The 16753-nt window shown below is 40.1% G+C and overlaps 1 protein-coding gene across 1 annotated transcript in view; it reads left to right on the top strand.

Moving 5' to 3' along the window:
- Nucleotides 1–16753, top strand: part of CDH12 (cadherin 12, type 2 (N-cadherin 2)) — a 187870-nt gene that overhangs the window by 139590 nt on the left and 31527 nt on the right. The window contains exon 6 of the mRNA XM_009324518.1: nt 418–671. Within this exon, the coding sequence (XP_009322793.1) occupies nt 418–671 (254 nt within the window). The remainder of the gene's footprint in view (nt 1–417; nt 672–16753) is intronic.

Here is a 16753-nt window from a genome sequence, read left to right as displayed (position 1 = left end):
CCCTACTAAAAGAAATGGAAATCTGTTTAAGGAACGGGATCAGCTAGAGACAGCTGATGGCCTGTGCATGGGAGTTGTGAATGCAAATCTCTGCCTAACCAGCACACAGCTCATTTGCAAGAGATGAATCTCACTCATTTAACTTCAGACATCTACAGTGTAACTGTTTACATCTATGCCAGTCATCCTGATTTTTTTGATGTGGAGAAACAGTCATTTCCTGGGTATGATTCATCTGGCCTATTTCAGAAACCACCTTAGCATGAGATGAACTCCAAAACAAGCTTAGATAATTAGCTCAGGAGCTGAAGTTTACACCAAAGGTATCTTAAGTTATATCGGATTAATCCTACCAAAGTGATTTTGCAATGTTTAATTTTTAGTCAAATTGATGTTTTGCTTTTGTTCTTTCTACAGCCATTAGACTTTGAAACAAAAAAGGCATACACCTTCAAAGTCGAGGCCTCCAATCTCCATCTTGACCATCGATTTCACTCGGTGGGTCCATTCAAAGATACTGCCACTGTGAAGATAAATGTGCTGGACATGGATGAACCTCCAGTTTTCAGCAAGCCTATGTACACAATGGAGGTTTATGAGGATACGCCTGTGGGGACCATTATAGGTGCAGTGACAGCACAAGACCTTGATGCTGGCAGCAGCTCGGTTAGGTAAGAAAGCTTTTCCTCCTTCAATAACTCTCAGACAACCCAAAGTGCTGCTGACAGTCAGTCTCGGTGGCAAAGAGCTTAGTAAGAAGATATAAAATGTTCCAAGTCTGTCACTGTAACAGATAACTGCTGCTCTGAAAAATATTGAAAAGAGGTGCTAGTTTGGGTGGGTTATCTGGAAAAATGCATTAAGTGCTGACAACTTCTTATCATACAGATCATATAAGTTACCATGCACTGACGTGACTTCAGAGATGGTGTGATCAGACTAAGGAAGTAAAAACATTGTTTTGCTTCGTGTCTTCCACAAAAGCGGCTCTGAAGTACAGTAGTGAAAAAGGAGGTTGTACACGCTACGTCTGTGTTATACCTCAACGGGTGACAGTGAGCACCACCCCTTTCACAAGAACCACTCACTCTCTATATCTGGCAAAGAACAAATGCTTCAATAAATAATTACTACATCTGTCTTGGCTAAGGCTGTGGGGACGTGATTGCTGACTAACATGGCTGTGTTCAGCAGACTTCAGCAGAAGTAAACCCCTGCCAGTAAAACCTCTCATTTACTGGTATAGCTTATTTTCCTGAAATAAAAGGGAGAGGGGAGCTGTTATACAAAGGCAATATATTGATTTTGTTGATGTATTTCCAGCCACATTAGAAACTATAAAGTGAACCAGACTCATGTACCAATAAGGACGCTCCTGTGCAGACACGGTCTAAGATGTAGGCAGTCATTACACATACTTCCAGTACCAATTCATGTTGAATCTACCTGACTTCAGGAAATATTTTTGTTCCCAGACTTTCATGAGCAATATTGCAGATATAATGGAAGTCATCAATCTTTAAATATTAATGTTTGTCAAATGGGACTATGATGTAACAGGAAAATGCCACTAGTGTCTACCAAGTGCATACACATTCATGCATATTTGACTACAAATTTAATTTGGAGTTTCTAATCCATGTTTATTAACTATGTATATTTTGACTCAGTACTTATATTCTCAAAATGTACAATAAGCATGTTAGATGTTATGTTGGAATCATATGCAAAAATTTAACATGCAACAGTGACTGTTTAGCTCCTGCTTCATCAATTCACTGTTAATTAATTCCTAAAACTATTATTGATGTTGTTTCACTACTGTTTTTTTAAAATACCTTCTTCATTCTTTTCTAATACAGAAATGAATTTGTTCATGAATCTGTGACACATTGCTTCCATGACAAAGGATTAAAACCTTCACTAACAGAGACTGAAGTGGGAACCTTTTTCCCTGGTGGCAGCCTATGAAAATAGCCCCACTGAAGTCACTATTCTGTTGAAAACCGTATTCCCTTGCAACCAGATAGCAAGTCTTTAATCATCTTGTTGAGCAGTTTTTCATATGACAGCAGAATCATTTGAATGCATAACCGCTCCTCAATGAGAGTTTTTTATTTCACAAACCCTCCTAGGAGACTCAAGTGCTTTAGTTACTGATCCTACATTTGCAACTACACAGGAAAAATCATTGTCTCACGATGGTTTCTCCATACACTGTGCTCACTGTAATATTGACTCATAAGCCATTTTAAAGTGTCCATGTCTACCTTTTCTAACCCTGAAATCATTACTTGGGTGTCCAAATGTCCATCTACAGTTAAAAGATCAGGGATATTACAAAATACCCTTGCATTTTAGTCTCACTGCTCTACCTGTTGACCCTTATGCTGATAAACTACAGAAATGCTCCCAGGTCACTTTTTATCATAGAATCATAGGATTGTTTAGGTTGGAAAAGACCTTTAAGATCATCGAGTCCAACCACTAACCTAGTACTGCCAAGTCCACCACTAAACCATGTCCCTAAGCACACCTTCTACACGTCTTTTAAATACTTCCAGGGATGGTGGCTCAACCACTTCCCTGGGCAGCCTGTCCCAATGCTTGACAACCCTCTCGGTGAAGACATTTTTCCTAATAGCCAATCTAAACCTCCCCTGGCGCAACCTGAGGCCATTTCCTCTCGTCCTGTCACTTGTTACTTGGGAGAAGAGACCAACACCCACCTCGCTACAACCTCCTTTCAAGTAGTTGTAGAGCGCGGTAAGGTCTCCCCTCAGCCTCCTCTTCTCCAGGCTAAACAACCTCAGTTCCCTCAGCCGATCCTCATAAGACTTGTGCTCTAGACTCTTCACCAGCTTCATTGCCCTTCTTTGGACACGCTCCAGCACCTCAATGTCTTTCTTGTAGTGAGGGGCCCAAAACTGAACACAGTATTCAAGGTGCAGTATGACCAGTGCCAAGTACTTCCCTACTCCTGCTGGCCACACTATTTCTGATACAGGCCAGGATGCCATTGGCCTTCTTGGCCACCTGGGCACACTGCTGGCTCATATTCAGCCAGCTGTCGACCAATACTCCCAGGTCCTTTTCCGACAGGGAACTTTCCAGCCACTCTTCCCCAAGCCGTAGTGTTGCATGGGGTTATTGTGACCCAAGTGCAGGACCCAGCACTTGGCCTTGTTGAACCTCATACAGTTGGCCTCGACCCATTGATCCAGCCTGTCCAGATCCCTCTGCAGAGCCTTCCTACCCTCGAGCAGATGAACACTCCCACCCAACTTGGTGTCGTCTGCAAACTTACTGAGGGGGCACTCGATCTGCTCGTCCGGATCCTTGATAAAGGTATTAAACAGAACTGGCCCCAAAACTGAGCCCTGGGGAACACCACTCGTGACCGGCCACCAACTGGATTTAACTCCATTCACAACTCTTTGCGCCCAGCCACCCAGACAGTTTTTTACCCAGCAAAGAGTATGTCCATCCAAGCCATAAGCAGCCAGTTTCTCCAGGAGAATGCTGTGGGAAACAGTGTCAAAGGCTTTATTAAAGTCAAGGAAGACAACATCCACAGCCTTTCCCTCATCCACTAAGCAGATCATCTTGTCATGGAAGGAGACCAGGTTGGTCAAGCAGGACCTGCCTTTCATAAACCCATGCTGACTGGGCTGATTTATGATCCGATTCAGCTGATCCATGCCCAGGGAAAAACATGTACTATGTCCCAGTATTACCGATTTCTCAGAGGGACCCATTCCTACTCAAAAGTAAGCCACACATTGAATTCCGTGGACTTTGGAGGGAGATACATTGTTTTAAGGAGAGGGATATGTTCCAGTAAGCCAGTTGACACGCTGAGAATATTAAGCTGGAAACCTCTCCATGAAGCTCTCTTCCAGCATTGTAAGATCACTTATTTCTATCAATTTTCACTTTTCAGTCCTGAAATCTCTTCCTTGGCTCTTCATTTACCTGAGGATATATTTGACTCGCTGTATTCAACTTGATCTCCAGCTCTTTGAATTTAATGATAAGATTCTTACTAATTTATCGGAGATCTGACCATGCTTTTATGGTCTGGAAGAACCCACCTGTATCCAGATGCTGACTACTCCAAGCAGAAAAAGTATTTATATGCAATTGTTAGTTACTGATGTATTAGTGTTCAATATTCCATGAATTTTATATCCTCTAGCTGAAGAAAAAAGTACATGACCAGAAGTTAGAAAAGCTTAAATTAGTTTGAAAAAGTTGCATGTGATTACTTCTTAATGTATCTTAACCAATTATGCTCTTTCAGCTGTTTAAAATCTAGATCGTCTCATAGGTGTAAAGAATGGCTCCATCAATTTCATCGTATTTTAAAGAAGGATTCCAAGCATCTTCTGAGTAAATACGCCCTCTAAACAAACATGGAAAAGCAAGTAACGTTCTTTGAGGCAACAGACCATACAATTTGCTGCATGGCACAGCTTCTCTACAAATTCATACATTTTCTCTGAAATGTTTTCCTAGAGCAGTTTGGCCATTAAGATGCCCATTACAACAGCAACAACAAAATCAGCAATCTGCCAAACAATAGGGACTGGGATAAAAGACCAATCTGTACTGTATGCAACAGAAGGCAAAACTCTGGAGAACAAAGCAGGTTGGAACAGCTCACATGAAAGGAAGTGGCACTAGTCACAGCAACTAAATCCATGTTATCAGACAAAAACTTTAGCTCTGTTATGCTAGACATATCAGGAAGGGGGAGGTAACAGCTAAGAATGAAGACTGGATTCAGCTGGTAGAAAAAGAAAAATATTTTGCTGGAAGCCATTGAAAATGTTGAAGTTTATATTATTTTTCTTTTTCTCCTGTTACTGGAATCAAGTTTTTTGACAAGTCGGGAAATTTAAAAAGTTTGTTTTGTGGGATGATATTTGTTAGAGATGTTGAAATGAAATGGCACAGAGCGCACATTCAGTAAGAAACAGGAAATTAAGCACAAGGAGAAAGGGGGCTGCAGGTATGCAACACCTGCAAGGGTGACTGTCTTCGAAGCTGTTTTGGAACATTACCCCAGTGCAACTGATTTTCAAACTGTGTTAAATCTGGAGTTTACGTGTCTCAGGAGAGCTATTTTGTCTATTCCCACTTCATCCATAGTGCTGCCAGAAATGCTCAGCATAAATGTTAAGATGAACATGTACTTTGTGGCCATTAAAAATCCCAAAGCACTTCTGAAAAGAACAATGATCTCATATTCTTCTCACACTCCTTTAGTTTGTGATGATTACAAGCTGTCTGGGAGAAAAAAAAAAAAAAAGCACCTGTGTTGTAGTGTACTACAATGTATGTAATCTGTAAATATGCAAATGCTTTTAGTAAAGATCCTTGTACTTCTGATACAAGGAATTTTAGGACTTCCTAAAAATCACTTTTATATGTGTCCATACAGCATGAATGTTATAGACAGAGCTGTCTAAATAACAAGTGCAAATGGATGGCAAGACTAAGTTATCTGCAATACTTTCTAGAATAGTGAGCTTTATCTAACAGTGTGTGTGTGAATTTCAACAACTTTGCACTGACACCTTTGAAGTTGACAGAATGCCTTGGAGATGACCTTCTGGCATAAAGCATGAAGGGATTTTTGCCCCCGATGTGAACCCCAGATATGACTCCAATTACAATGAGTTTCATATTCTATGCCACAACACTGCCCTTCAGATCTTCTCTGCTCAAAACTCATGACTCAGTTTTGCCTTATGAACCACAAGAACCACTCAAAGCAGAAAAGCTGTGGGGACTGTGCGTTTTCCTGTCCAAGTCCAGAGTCATGAAACCGTGATATTAAAGAAAGAAAAAAGTCATGTGTACTAGTCACAGGTCAATCCTGCCCTCAGTATCTTGGGGACAAGACTGTATTCCCTGCATGTGCTTCCAAAGGAAAAGCCTTATTTATTTTCTGAACTAGTTCACAGTGTTCCAGAAACTTTTACAGATAGGTTCTGTTTTCCCGGTGCAATACTCTGTCATGTAAAGATCAAGAAAATACAAATAGTAGGTTTCTTCCTGAATCCTTAAACACTTTATCTTAATATACAAGCACAAACAAGGTGAATTAAAGTTACATATGTAACAGGAAAGTGCTTGATCTTCCAATCCCATAATTCTTCTGACTTTTTTTTGTGTGTACACTTTTTGAATTTCCTTTTTCTTCAAAAAGAAAAAAAACATTCTGTGACATCAAAATGTATCTTATAGTTACATACATACATAGAAAGACTGGGACATCTAGTTCCAGCACCTCAAGCCTCTTCATTTAATAACAGATTAAGTGATAGCTATTTTTTTGTGTATGGTGTGGTATCACGCTGGAGGGGAACAAGATGCTTTGCCGGTTGGTTTTGCACAGGTAAAAGATGGTGGGACTCAGGAATTTTGGTTCCTTTTTAGCTGCTCGGGTGAGTTTTGCACACTTCTTACTCTGTTACCTCCTGTCTGTTTTTGCTGCAATTTTAGCTCTACTCCATCCCTTGCATTTTACTGAAGTCCCAGTCTCCTCAACCACTTTTAAGACCTCTGTTCCAAGTTCTAATTTATCCAGGCTAACCAGTTCAAATCCCTGCACCAGTACTTCTCAGTTCCTGCTGCAGATCCCTTGTTATCTTTTTCAGTCCTCCTATTAGCCCACTGTTTTCTTGTATCTCCTATGCTCTGGAAGCCTAATACCAGTCTCCTATTTCCTCCCACAGCTGGTTTCTGCCTTTTACCTCCTGAACCATATCCAATTAGCTTCATTGGCGTCCCACTCTATTACCTTCCTTTCTTCTGCTGATGACAGATGTCTTTTTTAATCTCAGTGGCTTGATGTATTTTTTCTCTTTGTTCCAGTTACTTTGAACTTCTTCCTAGAACTATAGAAACTGGGTTTCTATTCCAACATTTTCTCTGAATCCCAAGGGGTATACCTGGCTGACACATCTGCTCTTTCTCCACCAGCCTCCCTAATTTCCAATCTCATTTGGCTCAGTGACCACTCAGCTACTATATACACAACAACATCCCCATCTACCTACCTTCCAGCAGTGCTGGAAATTATATAGGGCAACAAACTCCTCCTTTCTCCTCCTGTTTCTCCCCGACTTTCTGACTCTTCCTCTGTTTTCTTCTCTGACTCCTAGACTTTGTCTTCATGACCTCAGGCAATCACATCCTCCACTCCATCATCCTCTTCCTGTAAGTTCCTCCCCATATGATCCCATGTACCGCTCTGCCATTCTCTATGTTTGAATGAGCTGGCTTCCTCCTCAGCAACTGCATGGTTTTAAGGGACTGAACGGAAAGGTGACTTCTCTTCAAATACAAGGCAGAAAAATCTTCCTCTTCTGTGTATAAACTGTCTTTCAAAAGGAACTGTTTTCTTGCAGCTTAATGAATTCCTGCTCTTCAGCAGAGTCACAGCAACTGGCTGTATCTCTCTGCTTTACCTTTACCATGAAGCAAGATGTGTACAACAAATTATTATGGTAATCCCCTTCATGGTAGTTTAAATTAATATGTTTTATTTCACATTTGCGATGGATTAGGTGCACACAAGCAGACAGGTACCACAGCTCAGTTGACAAGTGACTCAGTTGTATTAATTCAAGGACTGCAGTACGTCAGTTCCAGTGATCAGCTTGGAGCTACTACAAGTAGCCACTACAAAAAAAAGTGCAGATATGTTTGAGCCTTAATCTTAAATCTATAGACTTAAGGCTGAAGGGATCACACACCATTCTTTCATGGGGAAGGTAAATGTACTATCACTCATTAGTTTTCTGTGATGCTGCAGCATGTTCACTGGGAACAGCCAGAGACATGAGCTGAAAAACAACTCTTTGACATTTTTGAGCACATGCAGACTGACTTTTTGTTCTGTGTGGGTTTTCACAGGACTGGCAGGAACATGGAGCAAAGGTGAATACTTTCTGGCACAAGTCAGAAAGCCTGCGCTAGAGGAAAGTCAGACCTTCCCAAATAAAAGATTGCTAGGATTCATTTGACATGCATAAATTTTCCTAGATTGACTCTTGGAAGCACTTGCAGCATGAAATATTATTTCCTAAGTCCAGCAAGTCCAATGCAACTGAAAACAAAATTTAAAACTGTGAGAGGCCAGTAACCTTTATTTACAGTCAGTAATTCATCAGCTTACTGAAGCTTGTGAAAAACAGCAAGTGATCTTCTGTTGGCATATGCAATCATATTAAGCTATAAAATGTCAGTCAGGAGCTTAGAACTAAAAGTATGTGTAGATCCAAGAAGTTTATGGACTACTGCTTTCAGTGAATGACCTGTTTGTGAGGGAAGTGGATGCTGAAAATCAAGAAATGTGCATTCAGCTCCAAGGCAGAAAAGAATAACTTGGCAGGGAAAGCTTTTAAATTAATTGAGAATAGCTAAGAAGCCAGAGTGAGGGGAAAGGAACAATATGACCATAATAGTTCTGGATTTCTTCACAGCACTTGTACCACCTGGTGATGTGATTTTACAAAGCTAGTTCACATCCCAGAGGCACACGTTGTAATTTTACTTTAGCTCAAATTATAGTCTTCCTGATTTTTGATCAAGGGCTCTTATTCCAAGTTTCTCCAGCAATGGATTTCTCAAGCGTTCTAGAAAGCAATTGTGAGATTAAAACAGAGGCTTAATGGCTGCAGCCATATCACCTCAAGCTGTGAACCTCTCGGGTCTTGACACTAAGATAATTATGAAGGGTCAGGACTTAAACCAACGTCTAAGAAAAACTTATGTGCTACAGGGAAGCGTGTTAGTTGGTTTTTCTGCACAGTGGTACACAAACTATTTTAACCATCTCAACCTAGTCAGATTCCAAGTCCTTTCAATCTGAATTTCTCCTTTAGGTCTGTTTGTAAACATTGGTTTTACTTTCCTGTCCTTCAATGTTCCAGTTTATTATTATGTTTAAATAATTATTGCATATAGAGTTTCTTATATTTTTGTTAATATTTTCTTTTGCTTGCAGGCAAAAAAGTTTAAACAGGGTTTTTGAGAGTTATTCACTTTTTGGGATCGATGTGTTTCGAAGTTTCAGTCACATCCTGACTGTAGATGCAGACAGATCTCAGATACTTCCACTTTTACTGTGTCCAGTTCTGGGCTCCTCAGTGCAAGAGAGACATGGACATACTGCAGAAAGTCCAGCAAAGGGCCACGAAGGTGATGAAGGGACTGGAGCATCTCTTCTATGAGGAAAGGCTGAGAGAGCTGGGCCTGTTCAGCCTGGAGAAAGGAAGGTTCAGGGGGGTCTTAACAATGCATATAAATGCCTGAAGGGAGGGTGCAAAGAGGACAGAGCCAGGCTCTTTTCAGTGGTGCCCAGTGGCAGGACTAGAGGCAATGGGCACAAACTGAAACACAGGTGGGTCCCTCTGAACATAGGAAACACTTCGTTAACTGTGAGGGTGACTGAGCACTGCCACAGGTTGCCCAGGGAGATGGTGGAGTCTCCCTCTGTGGAGATATTAAAAAAACATCTAGACATGGTCCTGGGCCACTGGCTCTAGATGGCCCTGCTTGAGCAGGGGGTTTAGACCAGAAGACCTCCAGAGGTCCCTTCCAACTGCAACCCTTCTGTGATTCTGTGGCACAGGCACAGGATCATCTAAGATGGCTGGATGTGAAAAAGGAGCAAAGATAATCTAAATACAATGCTGAGGTTCAGTATGTGCAAACACCAAAGAAAATAATTAAAAAGACTGCTGTCAGCATTCATGTAAATAATAAGTCTACAGATTTATAACAACAGATTAATTTAGGCAGTAAATCTGAAAATAGTGTGGAGGAAACAGTGCAGAAATTCCAGCTCAGGTTGGAGGAGAGAAGAACGGATTTTAGCAGCAAATGATGGGACCTGACTTGGCTCAGGTCAGACCATCAGTATGCAAGGGGGAGCAAGGAGGTGCTTACCCAGCAACTTTTGCCTGGGGCCCTCATGAAATTTATAAAACCTTTGAAAAGGTAACTCCATACTTATATTGATCTCTGCAGATTCTGCATTCCTTTATACATGCAGAGGATTGGGGAGGAGAAACAAAAAAGGAAAATGCATCAGCTCCTGCAGTGTCAGAGCTGTCCTGAATAATCTTACTTTATGAACGCTTCACCAAACCAGTTTCAAAGCAACAATGCAGCCTCCAATTCCTGACTTCACTGAGTGTTTCCTCCTGCAGCTGACAATCCAAGTGAGTCCCAGCTGAGGATCTAAGCAAGCGATAAATCCTCTACTGTGTGCTGCAATTTTCTCTAGAGTCAGCATGTTATTTACTTTTTCTTTGATTGTCTCAGCATCAGCATTTTACTTCAGCTTTTTTTCTGGGGGAAAATGAGAGAGATTCGTTCAGATTTTAGTATCCAAAAGATATAGAACAGAGCTAATATTTATGTGATGCAAAAGCAAAGCAATCAAAGATTATTCCTGTTGAATTTATGCCACTAAGCCTGCTCTCCTCTGTAGCAGCTATGCTACTTACTGCCTTAGCACTTTATCAGAAGACAAAGCATTTCAGACCAGGCATAGGAACAGAGGCCCAGGAAGCATCTCTGTCTTAACCTGTGGTGTCTAGGACACATGCACCCAAGTACAAAATAAAGTTTCAACTTCTACTGAGGCTGAATATCTGATGGAGTCATCACATCTGTTTTCCCCCTCTCAGCTTTCTTAAGGTTTGGGGGGATCCATTCAGACTCATTTGCTCCCTGTCTTTCTATACTCACTCTGCCTATTGATAGAGATACTGATACACATCCAGACACCCATCCCAGCATGCCCTTTCCCCACCTAAAACCAGCAAAGCAGGAGCTCTGCTCTCCTCTTCATCAAATGTGGGATGCACCCTCCAGTGCCTGGGTGCCTCGGTGAATGTGGGTGGCAGGTCTTTTGTGCTATGGGTAGGATGAAGGTGGAAAGAACAGACCATGGGCAGCAGTGCAGAGGGCAAATGTACACCTTTCAAAATCAGGGTGAAATGGTGTTCAGGGCCTATAATCTGTGGTGCTGGTAGAGAAAGTGCTTTACTGTTTCCCACCATAGCAATATTGACTGCTAAGCCTGGAGTGAGGGGGTTAAGTCCAACGTGCCTTCTACTGCTGCTCACAGGCCAAACAACTGAGACTTAATTAAACTACAGGACAAAGCTTTCCTTCTGCCTGGCTGTCTTGTAGTGCCTTCCTGCCTGCTCAATGAGGCAGGAAAAATGATGTTAAAATTGAATAAAAACAATGCATTTTCCAAATGACAATGACTTTTGATACCAGCTTTTACTCAGCTGGTAATGAGAAATGCAGAGCGGACAATGGAGCTGACCGAAGGGTTCGATAAGCAAATGAACAAAACCTTTAAAGGGAGAGGGCAGAGGAAGCACAGGAATTTGTAGACAGGCAGAACTGGCAGTTTGGAAGGGCTGATAACTGAACTGCAGCACATTTTATTTCCTATATTGCCTAGCATGTTTTACTAAAATTCTTATGTAAGATTTATAAGGCTTATGAAAAGTTTAACAGCTTCCCTCGCTTGACTCTGACCCATCATGAGAGTCTGGCTGTCTGCAGCCACTGCTTCCCTGTCAATTAATTCTGCATAATGGTTGATTTTCTCCAAAGGAGCAAAGTATAATTTGTTTGCACTGATATTACGCATTCCAGATCAGGTAAGCTACTAACTGCTAAAATCACTAATCCTTCACCCTGCTGATTAAAAACACAGAAGTATGCAGCCATGTATGAAGGACTGTGAACCCAGTTATGTAGTATGCAGAAGATTCAAACTGTGGTATTTTTTCATGTGGAAGATCGTGTGTTGTATGAAAGGCGTGAAGATGATAGGTACGGGACATTCTGACAAGAATTGTTTGCTCCTTCTCTCAAAGTGTAGCAATTCCATCTGTCCTTCTCTAAAGCATCACTACCTGATGTGCACTATAGACAAGATTCAATCTGGGAAGGCTTGAGTATAGCTCACAGGATATCAGTCCAAGAAATTATACTACTGATCTTTGGAAAAGGGGGCAGAGGAGTACAACAACTTATCTGGGCTTCTATCAAAATAATCCAAAAATTCTCTGCTTTTTAAGCCAAAATATTTTAACAAATACAAAGCTATCCTTCCACTAAAAGACTAGATACATTACTTCGGTGGGATGTTAAAAAACATTCAGCTTGGACTATTACAATAGCTTTACATCAGTGCTAAGTACCTTCAAAAATCTCTACAAAATCGTAAAGAAATATGGCATTTTAAGTGGAACAATCAAAGAAAAGTTATGGTAAAACTGTCAGAAATATTTTAATATATCAGTAAATTGGGGGGTGTATTTATTTTTAAGTGTGGCAAGTGTGACGTGGTATAATATGAAAGACAATTCTGCCATTTATATAGCATCGCACACATAGGCATCTCTAGTTCTTGCTACCTGTGAACAAAGCACTGCCGCTAAGACCTTTCTACCTATGCTCACCTTGTTGGTTTGTGTTATTATATGGCAGTAAAGGCACTTAGCAAGTTAGACCAACTACATTGGCTGGTCATTTTTCGGTTGCATCTGAATATGCAACCTTGAGACGCTCATTCCAAAGCATGACTCATGAGAGGGTTATCGGTATCAGTTCTGCAAGTGCAGCTGCCCATTAACCCAATTTGTGAAACAGGTTAGGTTAGAAACCAGCTGAAACCAAACTACTTCTTTACAAACTGGCCCATTCCATTTTAAAAGGAAATCGCATTTGGGAGAACTGTAGGACTAATACTGATTGGAAGCAGGGAATGAGGTGAGGGTAGGAGATAACCACTTAACCTGGAACAGCAGCAGAAGCCCTTCTGTGTTTGTCTGGGCATTTAGGAGAGATGTTATGTTAAGATTTAATGGCAATAGTTAGATAGTACTCAATGGTGGCGCTGGTTCCTTTTCACATTTCAGCTAGGGTTTGTTTTTTGGTTGCTGGGGGTTTTGTTTGGTTTGTTTGTTTGTTGGGGTTTTTTTCTTCATGCCTAGTACCCCTCCTGGAAAAAAAAAAAAAAAATTAAGCACTGAGGTTATTATATATCTGCATCAGTAGGGCTCTTCTGGGATCCAGCTGGTATCCATGGGATTACACAAAGATAAGATCTGACAGCAAACCAGTCAAGGTTTCCTTTGGTTTGACCTCTAATGCCTCAGCAGTATACTGAAGATATTCAGCAAAGGTACAGAAAGCTTCTGCTCCCATTAAAGGAGATGGCTTAATAAATTATTTAAACACAGAAACAAAAACAGGCAACCTAGCAGAACAGCATCTGCCACTTTGGAACATTACCACGTCCTTTACATTTTTTGGTTAATGACAAGAAAATTTTACAGTAAAACTTCAAATGTTATTTTGCTGTTATTAGCAGTAGATTTTTTTCTAATAACTCTTACTATGAATATATCAGATTATGTTTTTATGTGACAGTAGATAAGTTTGACTGGATTTACTTCCTCTAAGCAGAATACCACAGTATTAAAACCAGGGTATTAAAACTAGGAGTTCCGCAGAAGTGAGGTCCTATTTCTTTTCATTATATTCAGACATTTATTTTTTTTTAATATTAACAGAGTTTTATTCAAGAAAAAGTATTTTTATTTTATTACATATATCTAATCTTTTATATGTCTAATACTTTGTATGCATACAGCACAACAGTTGCTGGGCTGTACAGTGCAAAGGGCACTTAAAGAAATATGAGAAAGAACCCTGTGGTTGTATTACCACAGGACAACGTGAATGATATGCAAAGACTATTGTCTGCTACTGTTAGGCAAGCAGTGCATTACACCTTATTTCATATTAACATGCTGCACAGAAGAGAAAAAAGGATATTTGCCATTGCTGCTCTTGTAAAACCTTGTGAGACAGCACTTTTAAGTTAATAGAAAACCACAAGACTCAGAATCAAGGGTAATCTTTAAATCAAATGAAGGTATGAAAAAGAAACTAAAGTAACTTAATACTGATTCAAGTGCTGCACCCCTGAGGAAGACTTTGGAAACCTATCTATCCTATTTATGCCTAAAAGCAGATAACTCAGATGACTGTATCATTTAGCACAGGAAAATAAAATGTTACATCTAATTATACTTGTTTGGACTTCATGGCTTCTCTAAGCATGTATAGTCTACAAAGGACTTGCTTTAAAAATTCTTGATTGCATCTTTAGTAAAATCATGGCAATCACTCCTCAGTCTTAACTAGAATGGAATATACTTCCAGTAATCAGCAGGAGTTCAGCACTTACATTTGAGAACAGCAATAAAGAACTGATTTAGTGTTTCAAATATGTATGTATGTACATATGGTGATACGATTTTTTTGAGTTTTACACAACGATAACTCAGTGAATGGAACATCTTAGGAATTGCAGGAAGGAAATTTCAGTGGCAGGATGGGATTTTGGAGGACACAAAGTGGTTTGCATGCTTCAGTGCATTACATTCTCTAACATTGTAATCTCTTTCAGCCTTACTTGAAGTCTGAATTTCTTGTTTCTCATTGTAGTAGTGATTTTTCTGTTTCTCTAAATTTTAATAACTGTAATCATTAAAAAAACAAACAAACAAACAAAACAACTTTTATAGTTATATTTTAAAATATTTGGAACTACATCTTAGACCAGATTTGTAACTGAATATGATTAGTATGAAGATACTGTTTCCTGTTAGTATCAGAGTTTAGCATTACAGGGACTAATAGGATTATTCTGTCCATCTTTCTAGAAACTTGCTTATTGCACAGTCTGCATTATTTTACCCAGCTTAGCTTTGTGGTACCAAGTGACAGAACTCGTATCATTCCTCTTGTGTGCAGCGTAATATACATCACTGCCAGAAAGATTTTGCTGCATAACATAAATTTTCCCTTTCTTAATTTTTCCCCTCTGTGTCTCTGTGCTGAACAAAATAATACTTTTCCTTTCTCAGTGTTTAAGCCTTTCAGCTATCTGTAGACCATTATCATGTCTCCCTTTTGTCATCTCTTATTCAAGCTAAAAATATTTTAGTTCTTTTAATCTTTCCTTATAACTCATGATGCCTAGACCCAAGACAGTTTTTCTTGCTCTTCTGTAAAGTCCTTCCAATTTGTTGATATCTATCTAGTGACGTGATGCCCAGGACAAAATTCTGTTGCAGAGGTGTCATTTTATCAACACCTGGTTATATGCAGTAATCTATTAATTTCCAGCCACAGCACATGATTATTCTACTCATGAAAATTCCTTTGGACTTTCAGGTAGTCAGATCACACCTAAAGTTTCATTTGTATTCTTCTAGTCCCTCACCCCTTTTGCCACTCCTGCTTTATGTTTCTTTCATCTATTTAATCATATACGTATTGGAATTACAAAAAAATCCTAACTAACTGATCAAAATTCCCAAATGAATCTTATTATCTTTCATTTATGTTTCTAATTTTTTTAGATTATTTCTGATATGATAGGTGGTATGTAACTGTCCCAAGTTGGCATAAACTCTGAATTTCATTTACCTGCAGTTCAATATCTAAATAAAACTTAAAGTGAACACAGTTTAAACAATTTAAGGTGTACACAAATAGTGATCTATCACATTACATCAAACTGTTATTTCATCCCTCACCTTTCTTTGCAACATTTTTCTACCAAAAATCAGTGTTCTGTCTCACTAGATACTAGAGTAAGGAATGTGCTTTACATCAGCAAAATCTGAGTTGACACAAGTTGAGATATTTTTATAAAGCACATCTATCAACCAGGTTATTTGTCCCTCTCAAACTAAAAAAAAATCAACAGGAATTTTTAAGGAAATGTCTATTCTGCATGAAGGCACAATGATCAGAAGCCATTAACCTTCAAATGCCTAATTTCCAGTTGTGCTGAGCTCATATTGCCACTGCCTTTTTTAGCTCTAGGATATTCCTTGCAATGAGGCACTGAGTAATTTAATAAGAAAAAGAGGAATCACTTAAGTCCATATCTTCTGAAGCCAGTCACTTAGCTATCTGTTAGGATCTTGGCCTACAGATCTGATATTTTACATGGTATGAAATGTAGCCTTCAGTTCCAGGAGAGAAATTACCAGGACAGTTATCCTTTCCGCCTTTGCAGATCAGCGCTAAATTTCTCTTATTGTTGCTGTTGTTCCCATTTCTTAGAACCATAGAATCATAGAATCATAGACTACTTTGGGTTGGAAGGGATCTCTAAAGGTCATCTAGTCCAACCCCCTTGCCGTGGGCAGGGACATCTTCAACTTGATCAGGTTGCTCAGAGCCCCGTCCAACCTGACCTTGAATGGTTCCAGGGATGGGGCATCCACCACCTCTCTGGGCAACCTGTGCCAGTGCCTCACCACCCTCAGCGTAAAAAATTTATTCCTTATATCTAGTCTAAATCTACCCTCTTTTAGTTTAAAGCCGTTCCCCCTTGTCCTGTCACAACAAGACCTGCTAAAAAGTTTGCTGCCATCTTTTTTATAAGCCCCCTTTAAGTACTGAGAGGCTGCAATAAGGTCTCCCCGAAGCATTCTCTCCTCTAGGCTGAACAACCCCAACTCTCTCAGCCTTTCTTCACAGGAGAGGTGTTCCATCCCCCTGATCATTTTCATGGCCCTCCTCTGGACCCACTCCAACACATCCATGTCTTTCTTCTGCTGAGGGCTCCAGAGCTGGACGCAGTACTCCAGGTGGGGTCTCAGCAGAGCAGAGT

Source organism: Pygoscelis adeliae, unplaced genomic scaffold (genome assembly GCF_000699105.1).
Source record: "Pygoscelis adeliae isolate BGI_AS28 unplaced genomic scaffold, ASM69910v1 Scaffold295, whole genome shotgun sequence".
In the NCBI taxonomy this organism is placed as follows: Eukaryota; Metazoa; Chordata; class Aves; order Sphenisciformes; family Spheniscidae; genus Pygoscelis; species Pygoscelis adeliae.
This window is presented reverse-complemented; position numbering and strand designations above follow the sequence as displayed.